This window comes from Phoenix dactylifera, chromosome 17 (assembly GCF_009389715.1).
Source record: "Phoenix dactylifera cultivar Barhee BC4 chromosome 17, palm_55x_up_171113_PBpolish2nd_filt_p, whole genome shotgun sequence".
NCBI classification, from domain to species: domain Eukaryota; kingdom Viridiplantae; phylum Streptophyta; class Magnoliopsida; order Arecales; family Arecaceae; genus Phoenix; species Phoenix dactylifera.
Window position 1 is genome coordinate 2,543,748 of NC_052408.1, and position 22,274 is coordinate 2,566,021.

The window sequence follows — 22,274 nt, forward strand, 5'->3', positions numbered from 1 at the left end:
CAGATGAGCTGCACATGATGCATGCACCATACTCATAAACAGTCAAACCGAACAAGATGCCATCCCACTGCAATCAGTCGCTTGTTCCTCTCCAAATGTGAACCTAATACCCTCTAAGCTTTCAAAGTCCTTCCCATCAACCAATATATCATAAGCTTGTGCTTTCACAATCTTTTGTGTTATGACCCAAAATTTAAACGTGGCTGATAACAATTCAGGCAAGCTCAAAAAATAGAGAAAATGTGGTAAGAGAAACCATATGTCTTATTTCAGCCACCCTCAGAGGAAGTGCACCAACAAGCCAGACCCAAGCAGAACCAGTGAGCTCTGCTGATATTTCAATTTCTGAAACTAAGTGGAAGAAATTTTTCACTAAGCTCACAAATAAGCGGAGACATATCAAGCAGAAAAGCAATGCAGTGCTAGTGTAGAACATAGATAGCAAGATTAGGAAGCATTATTCATTGTTCGTGATAGAAAATGAATTCACATAGGCTAATACATAACATCCATTGCATGATTCAAACTTCAAACTAGATACCCCACTGGTCTAGCTGATACCACAGAGGAGAGCAGGTAGAGGCCATTTCCTCAGGCAGCATCAGAGACTGGTTCAGGAAGAGGCAGCAGCCTCTTCCTGCAATTGCTTCACCTTGGTGATGTAGTCACTCATGGCTTCCTCCTTTGATTTCCCTGTAGATGTCATTGACACTAATAAGCAATTATGCATATATATGTCAAGATGTGCCAAAACTTAGATACAAAGGCTAGCATGTCTTTAAGGTGGATTTTAGTACCTTCGACAGCCTTCCAAGCATCCCACTTGGCCCTATCCTTCATATTAAAAATGCCAGGTCGGCCTGCAAAAAAAACAAGATTAAGGTAACATGAGAAGAACAAGAGAAGATTTAGGTAATAAGAGAAGAGCAGGAGGAGATTCAGGTAAAAAAGAAAAGAGAAGATTCAGGTCAAATCTATACAACTACGCTCAAGGAGACTTCAGCTCCCCTCAGCACATGCCTCCCCTCACCACCCTTGGTTAGCAATGCAGGTCGCACCTGCTCTCCATCTAAGGAAAAGTTTGGTTGGGGGCCATAGTTATGTTGGCATGCTCGAATGGATGCCTCCCTTCCCTATTTCTCTTTACCCTCTCTCTCTCTCGCTCGCTCTTCCCCTTGTGTTGGTTGCCAACAGCCTCACTGACCCCACCGCGGCATTACCAACCCTCCCCTACCCAAATGGCAAGCTGCTAGAGCCCTCCCTCATCTCTCTTTCCTTCATCTTCTTTCTTTATGGCAGGCACCGTACACGGGAAGTACCGTAATATACCAGTTCGGTACCGATATCCGGTACGGATGGCATACCGACACTCGGTATGCCAAAAAAATTCCGTATTGTACCGTACCGTCACTGTGCTAGCATGGCACTGATATTGAGTCCGGTACCGAGACGGCGAAGCTTGATGGCAAGTATCGCCACCGCCCTCCACTGCATTGCCGGTAAGCCCTAGCCTCTCTTCCTCGGCACAGTGGAAGGCATAGGGTCGTCCCCTGTTTCGCAGCCGCCAACCAACCTCTTCCCTCTCCCTTCACTGCATCGCCAGTAAGCTCCAGCTCCCCTTCCTCTCTCTCTCTTCCTCTCCCCTTCTCCCTCTCGCTCGGTCACACAATGGACTGCACAGGGCTGAAATGGATCTTCAGTTTAAGTCTGCATGGTGCAACCAAAGGCAGAAATGGATCTTCAGTTTGAGTCTATAATACTGAGCACGCCTTGGGGATACGTCGGCACAATAGTTTTATGCATTGCTACTTTTGGAACAATAGCATTGATGAGCGGCTTCTTTCTTAAGCCCAATGCTACATTGGATGACTACATATAGCTGATGTTCTCCCTCTTTTTCGTGGTTTTTTCCCCATCTTAGACATATCTAAGGTATATCCATATTTTTTCGACTTCTACAAATCCATCATGTGTCTTTATTTGTGCTTAGCTGCTTCTCTAATGAATGTTTTTGATTATTTATTATTGTATTTCCTTTAATTGTGTTATAGTAGTCATTTAATCCCATTCTTTGTTTTGGTTACATGTTGTTTTGGGTTATTAGAATGCTCTGTTACATAGAATGACATGGAAGTAAAGTAGAGAATCGGATGTAGCATTAGTTATTATGGTTGATTTTACAAAACTTTCACGTGATTTGGTTTAATAGATACCGTATATTGCAGTCATGCAGGCTGATGATGATGGCTTTAGAATCTTGCAGATTGCAACAATGGCAACAGCAACTTGCTATGGCATTGAGCTTAGCCCTTCATTTCTTATTCCATCAAATTGGACTGGAAGCCTAGGGAAGATAAATAACTATAAGTCATTGCTATCGTGCGAAAAAGCTATCTTTGACAACCCTGTTGCCCGCACAGCCAGTGCATATCTGAGTTCTGACATCATTAGCTCTTGCATTTGCTGCATTTGTGGCTGATGGCAGTTTAATGGAGGAGACAATGCTATGTAAATCTTGTCTAACATAAGGAAAGTATTGTTTGTGAAGCTTTTGTTTGACGACACTGTTCCCCTAGGCCAATTTTCTGACATTTTTTGTTCTTTTGAAGATTTATAAGGCCTTAATTTTTCGACAACAACTCTTCTTTCTTTCATTCAATTGGTCATCAGACCTTACATGGTTGAATTGGGGAATGTATTACCTAATGCAGTTGAAGAGGTTGGGGTGCCTGTTGATTCCCTTGCTTTTACTGGATTTCTAGGTCTGCTCATTATTCTAGAAAAATACAACTATAGCTTTTGTTTATCTCTACCTCCCTGCTATTTTTTTTGTTATTCAATTTAATACAGCCACGTAGAATAGCTTATTTTTGGTCTGAGCATGAAGACTCATTTCATGAAGGTGATAAAATGTGACAGCGTGGCAGGTCATTATTTGAAGCAGAGATGAAGAACTAGAGGATATAAGGTCAATTACCAAACAGAAACCATGATAATAGAAATGAAATTTTAATGAGCATACAGCTGGAACTGTGCTACCTTCCAAATTGATGCTAAAAGGTAACGCTAACTGATTGTATCCATTATCTCAGATATTACACACCAAAGCAGTGATTTGAAGAATAGGAACAGACACAATGCATGTAGGGAATGGACAACACACATAAGACCGAGTGTTATATGATCTTCGCATGCTAGTGAAATTATTATTAGTAAAATTGTAGTAAAGCTAACCCCCTACCACCTAACAAACTAAAATAAAAACATGCCACAATGGAAAAACTGGGAGAAGACATGATGGTGAGAGTTATGGGTGTTGGTAAAGCTGTCCTTACACAAATCAATTATTTACTTAGCTAGTTTGGGCTCCATTGAAGGATTAGTTCAAGGAGAAAGGATAGCCAGTGGGTGCTATAGTTGAGAGCCAAGAGGACGCTACTCGGTGCTATAACTGAGAAACCAGAGCTACAAGAAATACTGACCAGCGACTATGCTAAACAAAAGCAATCAAATTATATGTCACAAGGGAGATAATATCTAACTATATGCATACATATTTTTATACTTATCAACTAATATAACAAGAATGAAGCCATACTGGTATTCACTGGTCCAACAGTTGCTTGCTTGTAAAGCCCATACAGGATTAATTTGTTCTCATTGGTAATATTTTCAGGGAGAGTTTTAGCTTTCTCAGCATATTCTTCAAATTCTTCCTGCAATAAAAATTCAAAAGAAGATTCATTATGGCATTCGATTAATTAATTGTTTGCACATACAAAAAGCAGGACTCTTGGTGTAAATAGAGGAGTCTGATCTGATGCATAACCAAAATCACCTAACATAGTTATATCATGTCAGATCCTATACAAGACACATTTCAACTAACATATTGTATATCTTGAAATTCATGACTTGGAACAGGGACAAGGAAACTCATAGCTTGGAAAGAATCAAGTTTATGCATAAAAACAGTTTGTGCTGTTGGTGAAGAATTGTAGGACATATTGACACAGCTAGCACATAAAGTTCAAAAAAGGAACAAAACTCATGTGCAGCATTTAGATTTCATATTTTGAGTGCTTATAATATTATAGGAAAAGATATGCTATTCCAGCAAGGAGAGGAAAAAACGGAATTTGTGTTTGTGGAAGATGGACACTCATGTTGGATCCAAAAATTACCTATGTGGTTACAAGAATTTGTGGTTTAGAGAGAGATCTTGATGAATCAGGAGGGAGAAGGAGAGAGCCAAATAGAAAAAGGGATAGAAGGATGGAGGAGAAAAGATACATAAAGAGGTCCCAAAAATGATAAAAAGGGAGTGTTTTTGTTAAGACCCTTGATTATACATAGTTATAATCCATAGAAGTGAGGGTTTGTGTTAAGACTCTTGATTATACATAGTTATAATCCATAGAAGTCTTCGACAATCAAGAATTAATTGCATTGATATAAATATACTGCCAATCTTCACCCTCACATACACAATAAAAGAACAGCCACTCCCAACCTAGTTGTCTAGGAAGGTGTTGAAGAATGCCCTCACACTACAAGCCAAGATGTAGTGACAACTAAAGGCCTAAGGAATAAGCATGGAACTCTTCCTGCAATAAAGCTTCAAAACTCGGCATATACAGGAGTCTTATCTGATGCATAAACAACAACATCAAGAATAAAATACATCTCAACTAGCATATATTGGGTATATCAGATCCCATGATTTCGACAGAAAAACTCTTGTTGCTTGGGGACAAGTGTAGTAAACTCAATCATACAAGTGATATTTGGTGTATTAGGAGAATTGTAGGATGTCCCCAGGCAATTGACAAGTAGATATCAAGAAAGAAGCATGTATATAACACTCATGTTTGTAGTAAATATTATCCAAACAACATTTTCTCTAGGAAAAGATACGCTATCAAGGCATCTAGGGATCCTGCCCCTCTCCTCTTCCCTTTATTCTTTGTGCACGGTCAGAGTGCCGCTGCACATGGGGGCCGCGGCTGCCTCACCGCAGGCCATGCCGCCCTGGCCTTGCCTCTCTCTCCCTCTTCTCACCTCCCCCGGGTGGACCCAAGCTCAACCCCCTGTGTTGAGCCAAACGGAGACCTCTCGGCCTTGCCACCTTCATCGGCCACCACCATCGCCAACAGCCACCCATTGAGCACTCCTCGCCGCCACCATCACAGCTGCCACCGCCACCACCAGTCCCTCAGCCACCATCACAGCCGCCGCCGCCATCCCTTTTCTCTTCCTCCTCTCCCCTCTCTTCTCTTCCTTCTCTCCCCTCTCTTTCTCCTCTCCCCTCTCTTCCTCCTCTCTGTATCCACCCCCTTCTTCTTATTTGTTCTATTTTTTCTTCCCATTTTTTCTCAATTTGTAATTAATTAAAAAAAGAAAAACCCTTCTTTTCTCTCTCTACTTGACTCGTGGACCAAATATAGTGATTGATCCAGATCACCAACAGACCAAACCCAAAGCTCTGAGTAAACCTAGGTCAAGTCTCTCTTTTTCTATTTTGGTCGACCTAGACTGAATAGGCCATGCCCCTAATTGGATCTAAACCAAGTGGATCAGACCCAAAAGCCCAACTGGCCTTAGATCCATGGACCGGGTGCAGTGATTTAGCTACATCGCCAATGAATCAAAACCCAAGCCCCTGATCGAACCCGAATTGACTGTCACTCTCTCTTCTATCTCTATTGGTTCACCCCGACCGAATTGACTAATCCATTTGCTTTAAGTTTAAGTGATAAAATTTCAGAAAGCGAAGAAGAAAGCCTTCAGCCACTCTCAAAAGAAAATCACCCATCTGAAGCTTCACATCAAGAAACAAACTTTAAAAAGCCATGAAAACATTCCTTGAAAGCTCACATACATGCACAAAAGATTTCACCCTGAGCTACCTCAAGAGTCGACCCCAAGCCTGCAATGAGTCGACCCAGCACACTATCACTGATTGTAGCATCTTCACGAGCGACTCCAACAAACTGCGAGTAGACCCTACAATAGTCTCAGAGGACAGACAGAAAACCAAAAAATTCATCATATTGACGAGTCGACCTATGAACTACTCGAGCTGACTCTTGCTTAGCATGAGTCGAGCCCATACAGAGACGAGTCGACCCCAATAATAGCCAAAAAAAAAAAGACAGAGAGCTAAGAAAATCACTGTATTGGCGAGTCGACCCATACAATTCACGAGCCGGCTCCAGTAAAGCTAGAGTCGACCCCAGAAAAACCACAGTGGAAAAACAAAAAGCAGTAAAAAATAGTCTGTTGAATAGTCGACCCCTGAAATCAATGAGTTGACTTCTGAAAATCTCGAGTCGATCCTTGAACTGAGAGAGCTGGTTCCATAAGCGCCACAGACGAAAGACAGAGCGCAGCAAAAACAAAAGCAAGCTCGAGCCGACTCCTGAAGATCACGAGTTGACTTCTGAAAATTTTGAGTCAACCCCTTTGTGCCTGACAATTACAACGGCTAGTTTTTTTTTTTTCAAATCTAAACGGTTGTTTTCCTCTCTCAATGACTCTATTAACTATCTAATGGCTAGAAATTTATTCCAACCATCTCTAAAGAGTATAAATGCATGAGAATACCAAAGAAAACAACAAGCTCAAATGCCACAAAGGAAAATCGATTAAGAACAAGAGAGAAAGAAAAAGAGAGAGCTTCAACGAGCAAATCATTCTTTAGACCTTTCATTGTGAGCTGAAAGATCACATCCTCAACCTCAGAGAGTTGGTGAAGCGCCTTCAAGAAGCATTCAAGTCAACCAACCTATTGTAGCTCCATTTATTGTTTTTGTATTTACTATCTTGGAGCTGTATTTATTGTAACAACATTTAATTCTTTCTATCATTTGCTGTAACAAGTTTCTACAACTGATACTTGGAAGAGAGCTCCATCCATACCTGTAATTGGATTGTGTTGAGCCTAGGATAGGCTCGAGGTAGATTTTGGTTGATTGGCCTAAAAAATTAATTGGGTTGAAAGTTGAAACAATCGGTGAAGGTTTGGGTTGATTAATCTGATAAAATCAAGCGAGTTTGGTTGTGAATCCGAAAAACAACTGGGCTATAATTTGGGATATAGATTATAGTAAAATTTTCAAGAGATTTTGGAGAGTGGATGTAAGTCCAAGGTTGGCACCGAACCACTATAAATCTCTTGTGCTTGCCTTATTGTTTTCCTTACTTTACTTCCTTGCATATTTACTTAGTGGTTATTTGCTAAGTGTTGCCCAAGGTAACAAGCCAAGAGGGGGGGTGAATAGGTTTTTTTTAATTTTAATTATCTTACTTGTGTTAAATGATGAGTTAGTAAACTTAAACAACTCACAATACAAACAACAAGAAATATAGTGGTTCGGTGCTCTCCTTAGCACCTACGTCCACTCCCCAAGCGACCCCTTGGGAATTCACTATAATCCCGCGGATTACAGTTGGATTGTTTTCCGGGCTCACAATCCAAAAACCTTTACACTTTGGTTTTCCGGGTTCACCAAAAACCTATGTTGGTTTTACGGGCTCACCAACGAACCTATGTTGGTTTTTCGGGCTCACCAACGAACCTTTACAATTGGTTTTCCGGGTTCACCAATCAACCTATTCCGTTGGTTTTGCGGGCTAACCAACCAACCTTTACAAGTAGTTTAACAAATAAAGGAAGAAGATTTAAACTCCTAGATGAGCAAATAAAACAATGTAATCTACAAAGAAGAGTTTAGAAGGTATTTATCGCTTGTAGTGACTTCTCTCTTCTTTGTCAAGGATGCTTCACTCTTCAAGGGAGGATGGAGCTCTTGATGACTCTTTGAATCTGCTCAACCCCTTTCTTTGATTCTTGAATGAAGTACTTGGATGAAGAAGATTAGGGCACTTTCTCTTTCTTGTGTACTCTTTGATATTCTTTGAAAAGGATGTTCTATCTGATGAATAGTGCCACTTTAAATAGTTTCCTACATCCATTGGACAAGCCCCAATGGTTAGAATTCAAAAACTAGCCGTTACTCACTTTTGGAAGGACAAAGAGTACTTCTGCAGAACTAGCCGTTATGCTTCTGCCCGTGTTTGGGTCGGCTCAACCTGTCCTTGGGTCGACCCAACTTTCACTTGGGTCGACTCAAACTTTCCTTGGGTCGACCCTCTCAGAAACACAGAAACTTGCAATTCAGCCTTCCTTCACTTGGGTTGACCCAACCTTTCTTTGGGTCGACTCAAGGTTCAGTTGGGTCGACTCAACTTCTTCTTGGGTCGACCCTAACAGGGTTTCCAGAGAACCTTTTCTGTCTTCTGTTCGGTCTTGCCTTTGGGTCGACCCACTCAGGGTTTGGGTCGACTCAAGCTTGGGTCGACTCAACTTTATCTTGGGTCGACCCTCTCAGTAAATCCAGAGAACCATTTTCTGAGTTGTTTGAGGATCTTGATGTTTGGGTCGACTCATGCTTTCCTTGGGTCGACCCAACTCACTGTTCATCTGTGCCATTTTTGCAGAAGTGTGCCAAATGCTTTCTTGATGTGCCGGGGTCGACCCAATCATCCTTTGGGTCGACTCAATCCACACTTTGCTGCATCTCAAGGTTAGATTCATTCATATAAACAATGAAATGTATCTATATCAATTTATACAAATATACTGAGAGTAATAGACTTATAAATGAAGTATCGATTTAACTTATAACATACTCTAGATAATTGCTTGTTAATCATCAAAATAACACTATCATCCTCAATCTCTCCCTTTTTGATGATTACAAAATAAAGAGTATGAGCCTATTAATACTTATCTTAAAATTAGTTTTAAAAGGGCTTAACTTGCTGAAATTCAGCTTTTCAAAATATAAGAGTGAAGTCTCCCCCTATATCATTCAAATGTTGCCAATTTGACTTTTTGAATTGCTCCCCCTTCCATTTATAATTCTTTAAAGATGAAACTCCAAAAATTTGAGTTAAAACATGAGTTTCAGGTTATGTATCGAGGTGTGAAAGGTGCGTGCCAAATTCTGAAATTCTATGTGCCAAATTCTGAAATTTGATAGAAATATTTGATTTGATCATTTTCATTGTTACAAATTGCTCCCCCTTGGATGTATATGATTTTCAATTTGTTTTACAAGTTATTTCTCTTTCTTTCTTTACTTCTTCTCTTATTGCTCTATCTTTACTTCTCCCCCTATTACTCTTTCTTTACTTCTCCCCCTTTTTGTTATCATCAAATAGGTGCATGGGAAAAGACACAAAAAAAATAACAAACATTCAAACTTCATTGATCAAAATAGGAACATTTTAGTACATTCATGTCAAAAACAAAAGCAAATACAATGTTCCTCAGTCAAAGTTTAAAGATACATGATAAACACAAAATACATAATGAGAACTAGATATCTAGCCTAGGCTCTAAACAGAAATGCTAATATCAGCCTAGGGAGTATCTAATGGCTGGGATCTAGTCCTCATCCTCCTAGTGTACGTGGCGAGGGGAGGTCGAGCCTGGTGAGACTGTGTCTGGCGTGGAGCACGACGAGCTGGATGACTCTATGCCGAAATCTCTGACTCAGCAGCCTGTGGCACAGATGGTCCATGGGTCTCTCTCTCTCCGGAGTGCTCCTATTTGCTGCCTCAGATCACTGATCTCAGCAGACATGATGTCCAGTCGGCTCGTCAGCCCATCAGTAATAGTCCTCGCCTGAGCTGACATACTATCTAATCTGCTCGTCAGCCCGTCAGTGATAGTCCTCGCCTGAGCTGACATGATCTCAGTCATCCTACTCCAGAACTCATCTGTATCTCTCGGAGGAATAGATGACGATGGTCCAGCCTCCGAAGGTGCAGTAGGATGATCCATATGCTCCTCATCCTCAGGGATAGGGTCTCCATGATCTGGTGCATCACCCTCTGGTGCCTCATCCTGAATCCCTGCTCCAGTATTAATCCACTGCCCGTTCACTTTCTCATATCCCATGCGTATAAGTGTTCGTGCAGTGTATGTGTCAGTATGAAGCAGACTCCTGGATGCCTCCCCCTCGACAGATATACCGTGCTGTCGAAAAATCAACATGAGTATCATACCATAAGGTAGTGATACTCTGGAGTTGCAGATTACTTTCCTCATCTGCTTCAGTATTATGGCCGGGAGATTCAGGGGAATACCCTGAATAATATACTCCATCACTACTAGATCTCGCTCTGTGATGAGATCGAATCTCCCGCTCTTTGGAAATAAAATTCTATTTATGATACTGAGCAATAATCTCATTTCAGCAGATAAAGAGCTTGCTATTACCTTTTCTGAGAAGTCAAAGTCCTCATTTTCCATAATCAACTGCAGAGCTCTCATCTTGTTTTCTGGTTTTTCCGGAGTGGCTCCTTCGCAGGGAAGATGAAGTAGCTCACTCAAACTTTCCTCGGAAACTCGAACCCTAACTCCTCGAACTTCCGAAATAAGCCCTCCCATTCCAGTTTTAAGGAAGGCATAGAACTCCCGAACTAATCCGGGGTAGATCATCACATCTAGGGAGCAAAAATACTTCCAACCTTGCCTTTGGATCCATTCCCTCAACCGGAACCCTTCTTGATCAAAGAACTCGGAATGGATCCTTCTCCCCGTTGTAACTGGTCTCCCCGCAAATCTTGCAAGTATAACTGAGGGGGAAGGAGGAGGAGGTGGCTCCGCACGTGTCTCACGTTGTGGAGACACTGTAGATGGCTCCGTAGGTTGCCTTTCCTCACGTTGGATCCGTGAGACTCTTCCGGATCTCTTGGCTACGGCTCTTTTGGGTCCCATTTCTCCAAGATCTTAAGGTAATCTACTGTTTGGAGGAGTTTGGAGGAGTTTGGAGAGTGAGGAATAGAGTATTCAGAAGAGGACAAGGGCAAACAGTGCCCTAATAGAGCTCTCGGGTTTCCCTTTTAACAGTGGGGTCCCGACGTTGGGTCGACTCAAGAAATTTCTTGGGTCGACTTAACGTTGGGTCGACCCTAATCTGGGTTGGGTCGACCCAAGTGCAGAATTTTTCTTTTCTCTTCCTTTTTGCTTCTAAAAATTTTTCTTGCTTCCAATCCTTATAAATTCTTTCTGGGACAATGATACATGAGTAAGGAATCTATAGATAACAAGTATGACTCATGTTTCATGGGTTTTTTGAAATTGAAGGAAGGTATCATGAGACTACTTGCTCCCTTTTATATTTCTTCAATAAAAAGGATCACATATGCTTAATTCCCTCCTTAGCGTGCAGAATCTATCTTCACTCAAGGGTTTTGTAAATATGTCGGCTAATTATTTTTCAGTGCATATATGTTCAATACATATGTTTCCATTTTGCACATGATCCCTAATAAAATGATACCTTATTTCTATGTGTTTGGCTTTAGAAAGCTGAACTGGATTTTTAGTAAGATTTATGGCACTAGTATTATCACACTTAATAGGAATATTATCTAGCTTAACTCCATAGTCCTCTAGTTGTTGCTTAAGCCATAGTACTTGAGCACAACAACTACCAGCAGCTATATATTCAGCTTCAGCTGTGGACAGTGCCACTGAATTCTGCTTTTTGCTAAACCATGATACTAAGTTATTTCCTAAGAATTGACATATGCCACTTGTGCTCTTCCTATCTAATTTGCATCCGGCAAAATCAGCATCTGAATATGCAAGCAAATCTAGACAAGAGTCTCTTAAGTACCATAATCCTATATTGGTAGTTCCTCTTAAATATCTAAGGATTCTTTTAACAGCACTTAAATGTGACTCCTTAGGATCCGATTGGTATCTAGCACATATTCCTACACTAAATACGATGTCGGGTCTACTAGCAGTAAGGTAGAGCAAGGATCCAATTAGTCCTCTATAGAGCTTAATATCAATACTCTTTCCTTTTTCATCTTTGTCTAGCTTACTAGTAGGATTCATTGGAGTGCCTACTCCCTTATGATTTTCATTCCCAAACTTCTTTAGTATTTCCTTTGTATACTTAGTTTGATGAATGAAAATGTCTTCCTTAGTTTGTTTGATTTGTAATCCTAGAAAGAAACTTAGTTCTTCCATCAAACTCATTTCGAATTCTCCATGCATTAAATCAGCAAATTCTTTGCAAAGAGTATCATTTGTGGCACCAAAGATTATGTCATCTACATATATTTGTACCACTAATAGATTTTTGTCCTTTCTTTTGAGAAATAGAGTTTTATCTACATTTCCTCTACTAAAGTCATTATTAAGCAGAAATTTGCTTAATCGATCATACCAAGCCCTAGGTGCTTGCTTTAATCCATATAATGCCTTATGTAGTTTAAACACATGATTTGGCAATTCATGATTCTCAAAACCAGGAGGTTGTTCTACATATACTTCCTCCTCAATAAAACCATTTAAGAATGCACTCTTCACATCCATTTGATACAATTTGAAATCCATGAAACATGCAAATGCTAGAAGTAATCTAATAGCCTCTAATCTAGCTACAGGAGCAAATGTTTCATCAAAATCTATTCCTTCTTCTTGATTGTATCCCTTAGCTATAAGTCTAGCCTTATTTCTTATAACTAACCCATTTTCATCTAATTTATTTCTAAATATCCATTTTGTTCCAATTACTGAGTTATGCTTTGGTCTTTCAGTTAATGTCCATACTTTACTTCTTTTGAATTGATTTAATTCTTCTTGCATGGCATTTATCCAATTAGTATCTTTTTCAGCTTCTTCATAAGTCTTAGGTTCTAATTGTGAAACAAAAGCAAGATAATCATTAAAGTTTCTAAGAGATGATCGAGTTCTTATCCCTTGAGATGGATCACCAATGATTAAGTCTTTAGGGTGTCCATATGCATACCTCCAGTCCTTTGGCAAGCTTTGGGATTATGGTGGCACGCAATCATCTCCCTTATCTTGAATTGGCACGTCATCAATATTCAACTTTTCAAAGTCGATAATTCCTGTATCATCATCAACAATATTTTCTTTCCTAGCAGACTCACTATCAGACTCATCAAATATAATATTGACTGACTCTTCCACTACTAGAGTTCTTTTATTGAATACTCTGTATGCCCTGCTAGATGTGGAGTATCCTAAGAAGATACCTTCATCTGACTTGGCATCAAATTTACTTAGATCCTCCTTGCCATTGTTTAAGATGAAACATCTACATCCAAATACTTTAAGATATTTAGCAGTTGGTTTCTTATTCTTCCAAAGTTCATAAGGAGTTTTCTTGGTTATTGGTCGTATTAAAACTCGATTTAGAATATGGCAAGCAGTGCTTATAGCTTCAGCTTAAAAGTACTTTGGAAGATTTGACTCACACAACATCGTGCGTGCCATTTCTGCCAATGTCCTATTTTTTCTTTCAACAACCCCATTTTGTTGAGGCGTTCTAGGTGCTGAAAATTGATGTGAAATACCATTTTTAGTACAAAATTCTTCAAAGTGTTGATTTTCAAATTCAGTACCATGATCACTTCGAATTGCTACTAAGGTGAGTTTCTTTTCATTTATGATATTATTATATAGTTTCAAGAATTCTGAAAATGCTTCATTCTTATGTGCCAAAAATGAAACCCATGTATATCTTGAAAAATCATCAACAATAACTAGTCCATACTTCTTCCCTCCTAGACTCGCAATTCTAGTGGGTCCAAATAAATCCATGTGTATAAGTTCAAAAGGCCTAGTTGTTGATACTATATTCTTTGATTTGAAAGATGATTTAGTTTGTTTTTCCAAAGAACATGGTCCACAGATTTTGTCCTTTTCAAAAATCAATTTTGGCACATCCTTTATTAATTCCTTCTTGACTAGTTTTGAGATTAATTCCATACTAGCATGTCCTAGTCTACGATGCCAAAGCCAACTTGTTTCATTTTTCTTTTCTTCATTAGTAATTAAGCATAATCCATTTTTCTTGCCTAAATCATGAAGATCTACCAAGTAAATATTTCTTTGCCTTTGTCCTACAAGTACAATACTATTATCTTTAGGATTTGTGATTATGCATACAGATGCTTCAAATGTGACTTTAAACCCTTTATCACAAAATTGACTTATGCTAAGCAGATTATGTTTCAATTCCTTAACTAATAAGATATTTTCTATAAAAATAGATGGAGTAATGAAAATTTTACCCTTTCCAATGATATGCCCTTTACCATTGTCTCCATAGGTTACTACTCCACCCTTCTTTGATTCCAAGGTGACAAACTGATCTACGTCACCGGTCATGTGTCTTGAACAGCCGCTATCTAGATACCATCGTTTTTCCACTTTATCAGCTGCAAGACACCCCTGCAATCAAGATCAAGAAAGAGTTTTAGGTACCCAAACTATGTTGGGTCCTTTAGGATTAGTACTTGATGTTCCTTTTGGAACCCAAACTTTTTTGAATTTAATCTTTTGATTATTACTTAATTTGTTTTGACTGGACTTTCTATAGTTACATTCATATGCTCTATGTCCTAATTTATTGCAGCAATGACAAGTAATATTTTCATTTTTAGCTTTTACAAAAATGTTCTTTAAGAATTTTTGTTTCCTATTTGTTTTATATCCTAAACCAGCCTTATCATATACAGCTTTTTGACTATCAAGAATCATATTTAGTTTGGTAGAACTAAGTGTAAACTTATCTACCAAGGATTTATATTTTTCAGCATCTTCTTTTAACTTGATATTTTCAGCAATTAGATTCTTAGTTTCGTTTGTAAGTTTCCTACTTAATGTTTCATAGTTATGAGATAGTTTTAACTTATCTTTGACAAGAGATTGATTTTCTTCTTTTAGAACTTTATTTTTATTGATTAGTTTCTTATGTTCTTATATGAGTTCTAAGAATGCATCATGTAATTCATCAACAGTAAAATCACAGTCAAGTTCAGAATCTACCTCATCGTCCTTGGCCATATGACACATTTGGGCTGTCTCTTGATGATCTTCCTCTTCCGAACTTGACTCCTCACTTTCGCTCCATTCAGCCATGAAGTTCTTCTTTTTCAGTTTTCTTGCCATCCATTTCAAATCTGGGCAATCTATAATGCCCGGGTTTGTTACACTCATAGCAAATAGGAGTTTCTTTTTCCTTTTCTTTGTCCTTACCCTTTTCTTTGCTTGAGCTACCTTTGAGGAAGGGTTTCTTTCTATAAAATCTATTCTTACCTCTCATAAATTTTCTGAATTTTCTTCCAAGCATAGCCATCCCTTCTTCATCAAATTCATCATCATCATCTGAATCTTCCGATTCAGTTTGTTGTTTAGGGGTGGTAGTCTTTAGGGCAATGGGCTTTCTTCTCTTAACCTCATCTTCTGAATTTTGCATCATTGTCAACTCATGGGTCATGAGTGATCCTAGAAGCTCCTCTAATTGCAGTGTGTTGAGGTCCTTAGCTTCCTGAATTGCGGTTACCTTGGCCTCCCAAATTCTTGGTAGAGACCTGAGAATTTTTCGCACCAATTCAGAGTTAGTGTAAGACTTTCCCAAACTCTTAAGCTCATTTATAATTTCAATAAAACGAGTAAACATATCAGTTATGGACTCAGTAGATTCCATTTTAAACAATTCATACTTGTGTACTAATATGTTTATTTTTGACTCCTTAACTTGATTGGTCCCTTCATGAGTGACCTCAAGTTTGTCCCAAATTTCTTTAGCAGTAATACAAATAGATATTCTATTAAATTCACTTACATCTAATGAGCAATAAAGTACATTTATAGCTTTTGCATTTAACTGTGCCAATCTTCTATCACTTTCATTCCAATCCATTTCTGGTTTGGGTATGATAGTGCCCTCTATATTAAGTGTGGGTGTGTGAGGTCCTCTAGTTATGATGTACCATAATTCATAGTCTGAAACTTGAATGAATATCCTCATCCTAGCTTTCCAATATGTGTAGTTTGTGTCATTAAATAGAGGTGGTCTATTTGTGGATTGACCCTCACTCATAGAACATCCCACTTGGGTTGTCATGATCTTTAACTCTTGATTGTGAGATCAATGAGTACTATTGGAGCACCTTGCTCTGATACCACTTGTTGCCCAAGGTGACAAGCCAAGAGGGGGGTGAATTGGTTTCTTTTAATTTTAATTATCTTACTTGTGTTAAATGATGAGTTAGTAAACTTAAACAACTCACAATACAAACAACAAGAAATATAGTGGTTCGGTGCTCTCCTTAGCACCTACGTCCACTCCCCAAGCGACCCCTTGGAAATTCACTATGATCCCGCGGATTACAGTTGGATTATTTTCCGGGCTCACAATCCAAAAACCTTTACACTTTGGTTTTCCGGGTTCACCAAAAACCTATGTTGGTTTTACGGGCTCACCAACGAACCTATGTTGGTTTTTTGGGCTCACCAACGAACCTTTACAATTGGTTTTCCGGGTTCACCAATCAACATATTCCGTTGGTTTTGCGGGCTAACCAACCAACCTTTACAAGTAGTTTAACAAATAAAGGAAGAAGATTTAAACTCCTAGATGAGCAAATAAAACAATGTAATCTACAAAGAAGAGTTTAGAAGGTATTTATCGCTTGTAGTGACTTCTCTCTTCTTTGTCAAGGATGCTTCACTCTTCAAGGGAGGATGGAGCTCTTGATGACTCTTTGAATCTGCTCAATCCCTTTCTTTGATTCTTGAATAAAGTACTTGGATGAAGAAGATTAGGGCACTTTCTCTTTCTTGTGTACTCTGTGATATTCTTTGGAAAGGATGTTCTATCTGATGAATAGTGCCACTTTAAATAGTTTCCTACATCCATTGGACAAGCCCCAATGGTTAGAATTCAAAAACTAACCGTTACTCACTTTTGGAAGGACAAAAAGTACTTCTGCAGAACTAGCCGTTATGCTTCTGCCCGTGTTTGGGTCGGCTCAACCTGTCCTTGGGTCGACCCAACTTTCACTTGGGTCGACTCAAACTTTCCTTGGGTCGACCCTCTCAGAAACACAGAAACTTGCAATTCAGCCTTCCTTCACTTGGGTCGACCCAACCTTTCTTTGGGTCGACTCAAGGTTCAGTTGGGTCGACTCAACTTCTTCTTGGGTCGACCCTAACAGGGTTTCCAGAGAACCTTTTCTGTCTTCTGTTCTGTCTTGCCTTTGGGTCGACCCACTCAGGGTTTGGGTCGACTCAAGCTTGGGTCGACTCAACTTTATCTTGGGTCGACTCTCTCAGTAAATTCAGAGAACCATTTTCTGAGTTGTTTGAGGATCTTGATGTTTGGGTCGACTCATGCTTTCCTTGGGTCGACCCAACTCACTGTTCATCTGTGCCATTTTTGCAGAAGTGTGCCAAATGCTTTCTTGATGTGCCGGGGTCGACCCAATCATCTTTTGGGTCGACTCAATCCACACTTTGCTGCATCTCAAGGTTAGATTCATTCATATAAACAATGAAATGTATCTATATCAATTTATACAAATATACTGAGAGTAATAGACTTATAAATGAAGTATCGATTTAACTTATAACATACTCTAGATAATTGCTTGTTAATCATCAAAATAACACTATCATCCTCACTAAGTTTTTGAAAAACCAAATTCACCCCTCTTCTTGGGCTGCATAGCTGGACAACAAAAAAGATTATTTCTAAAAGGATAAAATAGTAAATAATTATCATGGATAATTTTTTACGATGTTTTGAGTGGATCCTCTAAGTCAAGTAGACTGGTCTCTTTATTTCCAATACTCTAGCAGATTTACAAGATCATATATGGTTGCAATATTGCAAGTAGAAATATTTTCTTATTGATGGAATTGATCTTAATGTGAAATCATTGAGCCTATATCTTGGTGGAGTTTCTAAAAAATATTTGAACCAAATTTGTAGACTTTTTGTGAAGTCAAAAAAAAAAAACAGGTTTATGAGTTGATCATGGATCTTGTACTGCCATTGGTAAAAAGCTAATGGAATTTCATGTTAATTATTAAAAAAAAAGGCTTAAATGAGTTTAACCTAGAAGAAAATATTCAAGAGGGTTGCATATGCTCATGAGTAAGATAATTTTGGGATCTTTTAATTTATTGGAGCATAGAGTTAATATTTTTGAAAAAGAGAGATCAATTTCAAATTGAATTGTCAAAAAAATTTAGAGTTGGCTTAGCTCAAATAGGACTTAGAATATCATAACTTGATCATACAATGGTACAACTATGGCAATTACCTCGAGGGTTAGTCATGATTCAGTGTACTTAGAAAGTAAGGATAAAATCTTTGCTTGAACTTTATATATATAAAAAATGATTCATAATCATTAAGGAATTTTGGAGCATGTTGATTAGAGTTGCGTAGCAAAAGTGTGGTTGATTGAGCCATTTAAAACTAGTCAAAAATCTTTATCAGGATTTAAAATGTGTTATGATGGAAAAGTAGCTAAAGAAGACTTTTATTAATAAATGAAAGAAGAATAATGCCGATTCTTAGGCTAAATGTGATGTGACTATGTTATTTTCTCTAATAGATTCTTCAATGGTGGGCTATGCTAAGAAAGATTTTGAGCATCTCAAGTCCAGGGCTAGTTGATTACTAGCCAAACGTAGTCTAATTTGTTAAGTTTAAATTATAATCTTCATTACATATGGGCTACCTTATTAGAAAACTTGTTATGATTACAACTCCAACATAGGAATTATGGTAGCGCTGTATTATCTTCTTAGACTTGCTCTTATGATTCAGTGCCAATCATTTTCATACTTTATGATAGCATGTTGTTGTCTAAAGCCCATCATTACATGTTCGTTTCGTGAATCACCTTCATAGCCATATAATGATTTGACTCAAATTAAGGTTGGTCATTATCTTTTGTGGGATCGGCACTCTACCATCAAGATGATGACTTCAATCTCAGATCTTAGTTAGTCGCTTGTTTAGTGCTAATGTTGCTAGCCTGTATCTTAAACTTAAATCCAATAGGAAGCTTTTGATAATTGATCCAAATCTAGTTATCGCACTAATTTTGATCGAGGTGAGACGAGATCTTGGGCTCTATGTTACCTAAGGGGCGAAACTCTAGCATTGGCATAGAGGTGCTGAGTTACGGAGCACTCTTGGGAAGAGTCTATGCTTTAGCACAGAGATGCGCATGAGAGTTGCAGCTAACCCAAGGAGATAGGTTGCTTATGGACACTCTAGGTTGTTACATGTGTTTACTTCGACAGAGTGCCGAGCAGAGGTATGGAGGTACATGACTGATGCACATGTATATGTATGTCCAAGTAAAGGACTCTGAAGGGCTGGTCTTGTTGTGGCCTATCGCTCCACATGGGTGTTTGGATTAGAAAAACACTCACTCCATGACAAGTTATCTCCTAGCTACCTTGGGTATGATGAGTTTTTGGGCTGAGCATCTTTAAACCTGAAAGGTCCGAACTCAAATTTTGCGCCCCACCCGAGGATTGGACGACGGTTGAGAGTAGCTTGGACGGTCGGCAGCCGCTTCATGCCAAACTCCTAGAGTCCACACCGGCCACGATTACCGTGGCCTTATCGGTTCAATGAAGGGGGGCAGAGGATCGTGATTGCATCCCCTATTTTGAGCCCCTTTCTCTCTTTTTTTTTTCGAATGAAAGACAGAAGTCGACTGGGGCCTGCCAACTTAAGTCCAAAATGGCTCAATTAGACCAATTTCCATATCCCCTATTTTTTCTGATTTTGCTACTCTATAGTCCGACTATGATCACACAGACTTAGGATCTAGTATCCTTTCGGGCCTCCAGTGGGGCAATCACTAGCGCATGCTGGCTGATGGCGTATTGTAGTCGGAAGCTAGTTTCCTTTCGGGCCTCCAGTGAGGTGATCACTAGCCTAGCTAGTCAGGGCTAATCGCTGGCACATGCTGATGGAAGCATGTATCTCCAAGTGATTTCAGAGCTCGTTTCCTAGTTTCCTTTCAAACCTCTAGTGAGGTGATCACTAGCACACGACCAATGGACGACATATTGTAATCAGGATCTAGTCTCTTTCGGGGCTTATCACGGGTCAATCGTAGCATAGTCGTAAGGACTAGGAGAGTGAGAATAGATGGTTCATCCCTGTTTGTTTTGAAAAATATATTTTTGGCCAAATACATTACATATTTTGAAATCTATGTTGATAGATATGATATGTTTCATGTACTCTTTAGCATGTTGGTATTTATGAAAAATCATGCAAAATTTATATTTCTTGCGTAATATACTTGATCTTGCTAGAGATTTTGGTAGCTTACTGGGCTATGAAGCTCATTACCTCTCTTCTATCTTTTTTCAGATGCAGCCAAGTAGACGGGGCATGGGACCGAGTAGTGAGAAGCTTAGGATTTAGAAAATATTTGATCAGTGTACTTTGATGCATTCTTATTGTTAGTGCTTGTTGACTATTTCTTTTGAATAAATGCTAGTTTATTTATCTCTATCACTGCCTAAGTTGGAATGACATGTGTATGAATCAGAAGGTAGGCCTAGCATGTTCTGTGGGGTTAAATCCTAAGGATGTACGGCCTTCTATCATGTGCTCGGCTCGGGCCATCGGCTCGGGGAGTGACACTTCCACATAAGCTTTTCTTTACAAACCCAATCTAGGCCAACTGGTCGGCGATTACGCCATACTTAGCCTCCCATTCCCGTGGTTGGACGAACTTCAGCAGGAATAATGTTTGATGCGAGGAAGAAGGGGACAACCAGTGGGGGATTGAATTAATTACTCATCTTACTCTAAAGAGAATTTCTTTTTTAGTACGGAGTACACAGCCTTTAAGCAAAGACATCATAAGAACAGGCATACGGCCTCCTTTTTCCTTTTCTAACGTCCCCTGCTAAGTCCTCCCTTTCTTTTTTTCGTCAATTCACTATTAAACGAAAAGAATACTACAGATCGTAACAGTAAAAATATATAATGATCGACTTAGACAAGTGAAAAGTATCTGATTTTTATCCATAATTGAAGGACAAAAACGATGAATGATCCAGATCTAGAACATAATGAACAAATAAATAAATAAATAAAAATAGATTCATAAAATCTTGAGGCCATAAGATCAGGAGTCCAATTCCACGCAAGAACAATCCAATCTCTTCAAGAAAAAAAAGGCTGATCCAACTCTCTTTCGATCTATTCTTATATTTTCCAAAAAAAAACTCAAAAGACTAAAAATAATCGTAGAAAAATCCAGAACGAGGAGGCGAAAACCAAACAAAACCATTCTTCAAGAAAACAACCAAACTCAGATCACGAATCGCTCCATTAATATAATCTAACGTAAACAATAAATGATAAGAAAAGCTAAGAACTTTAAGAGAGAACAAAGGAATCGAATGGCGTCATTATTCGAATACCTTGAGACCCATTTCTCACCGTTTCCTTCTTTTCTCTCTCTCCTTTCTGCTTGAGATCCTCGGGAGCAACGATGGCCAGTCGGGGAGAGGCATTGGCTTCGTTTACATACACGTGTCTGAATCATAATAGACCTTCGAGTTATCTCAAATTACGAAAACGCCTGCGCCCCTTCCGGAACGGAAAGCTTTTGAAACTTATTTGAGAACGGAATCTTCAAACGAATTATGCTGATATATGGTCACGTGGACAGAAATTCCTATGCGAGAACTATGATCGGCCGTTGGTGTTACTATGTCAGTCCATCCTGTCCGTTCATCTGTTGACGTACTGACCGTAGGATCTGAAGATGAAAAGAAGGAATATATTTAGGGATCGCATAGAAGTTCTGTACGTTTCTACTGAAAGTGGTAGCGCGAATGGCGAAAACTATTTCACTTTAATGGAGATCCGAACAGGAAACAGCGATCTCGAGTGAATAATGTGCCCCTTCACATGCGAGGCCGGTAGGGTGGCAAGGTGGTTAATCACTAGGATTAGTTAAATCAGGGTTTAGATGCGACAGAGCTTGTCTTCATCCAAAATTGAGTAGTGACAGTTATAAACTACAGAATGTTATGATAATTACTATAAGCTTTCTTCCAAACTTCTCGTAAGATGCAATAGTTATTAAATGAATTAACTTGAGTAGTGACAGTTATAAACTACAGAATGTTAAATGATTACTATAAGCTTTCTTCCAAACTTCTCTTAAGATGCATAGATATTAAATGGATTACAGTTTGCGGTTAGCAGTCTCACATGCTCATTGTTTCAAGGATTTGAGATTGTTTTTTGATGCCAATAATTTTCTTTATCTATTAAATGAAAAATACTGTTACTTAAATTTATAAAGCCTTCTATTGGAAAAGTGATTCCTGATGGCTTTCATAACACAGTAATAAACTGTATGCA

General features: G+C 39.0%; 1 protein-coding gene across 1 annotated transcript; it reads right to left on the reverse strand.

The window, feature by feature from the left end:
• Positions 1-342: 342 nt before the first annotated feature.
• LOC103695933 (acyl-CoA-binding protein) lies at positions 343-21,435 on the reverse strand. The gene is made up of 4 exons (XM_008777383.4): positions 21,323-21,435; positions 3,599-3,716; positions 798-860; positions 343-693 (listed from the first exon to the last, which is right to left on the reverse strand). Exons 1-4 carry the CDS (start codon positions 21,332-21,334, stop codon positions 614-616), a joined length of 273 nt encoding a protein of 90 aa, XP_008775605.1. The 5' UTR covers positions 21,335-21,435; the 3' UTR covers positions 343-613.
• Between the last annotated feature and the right edge of the window lie 839 nt (positions 21,436-22,274).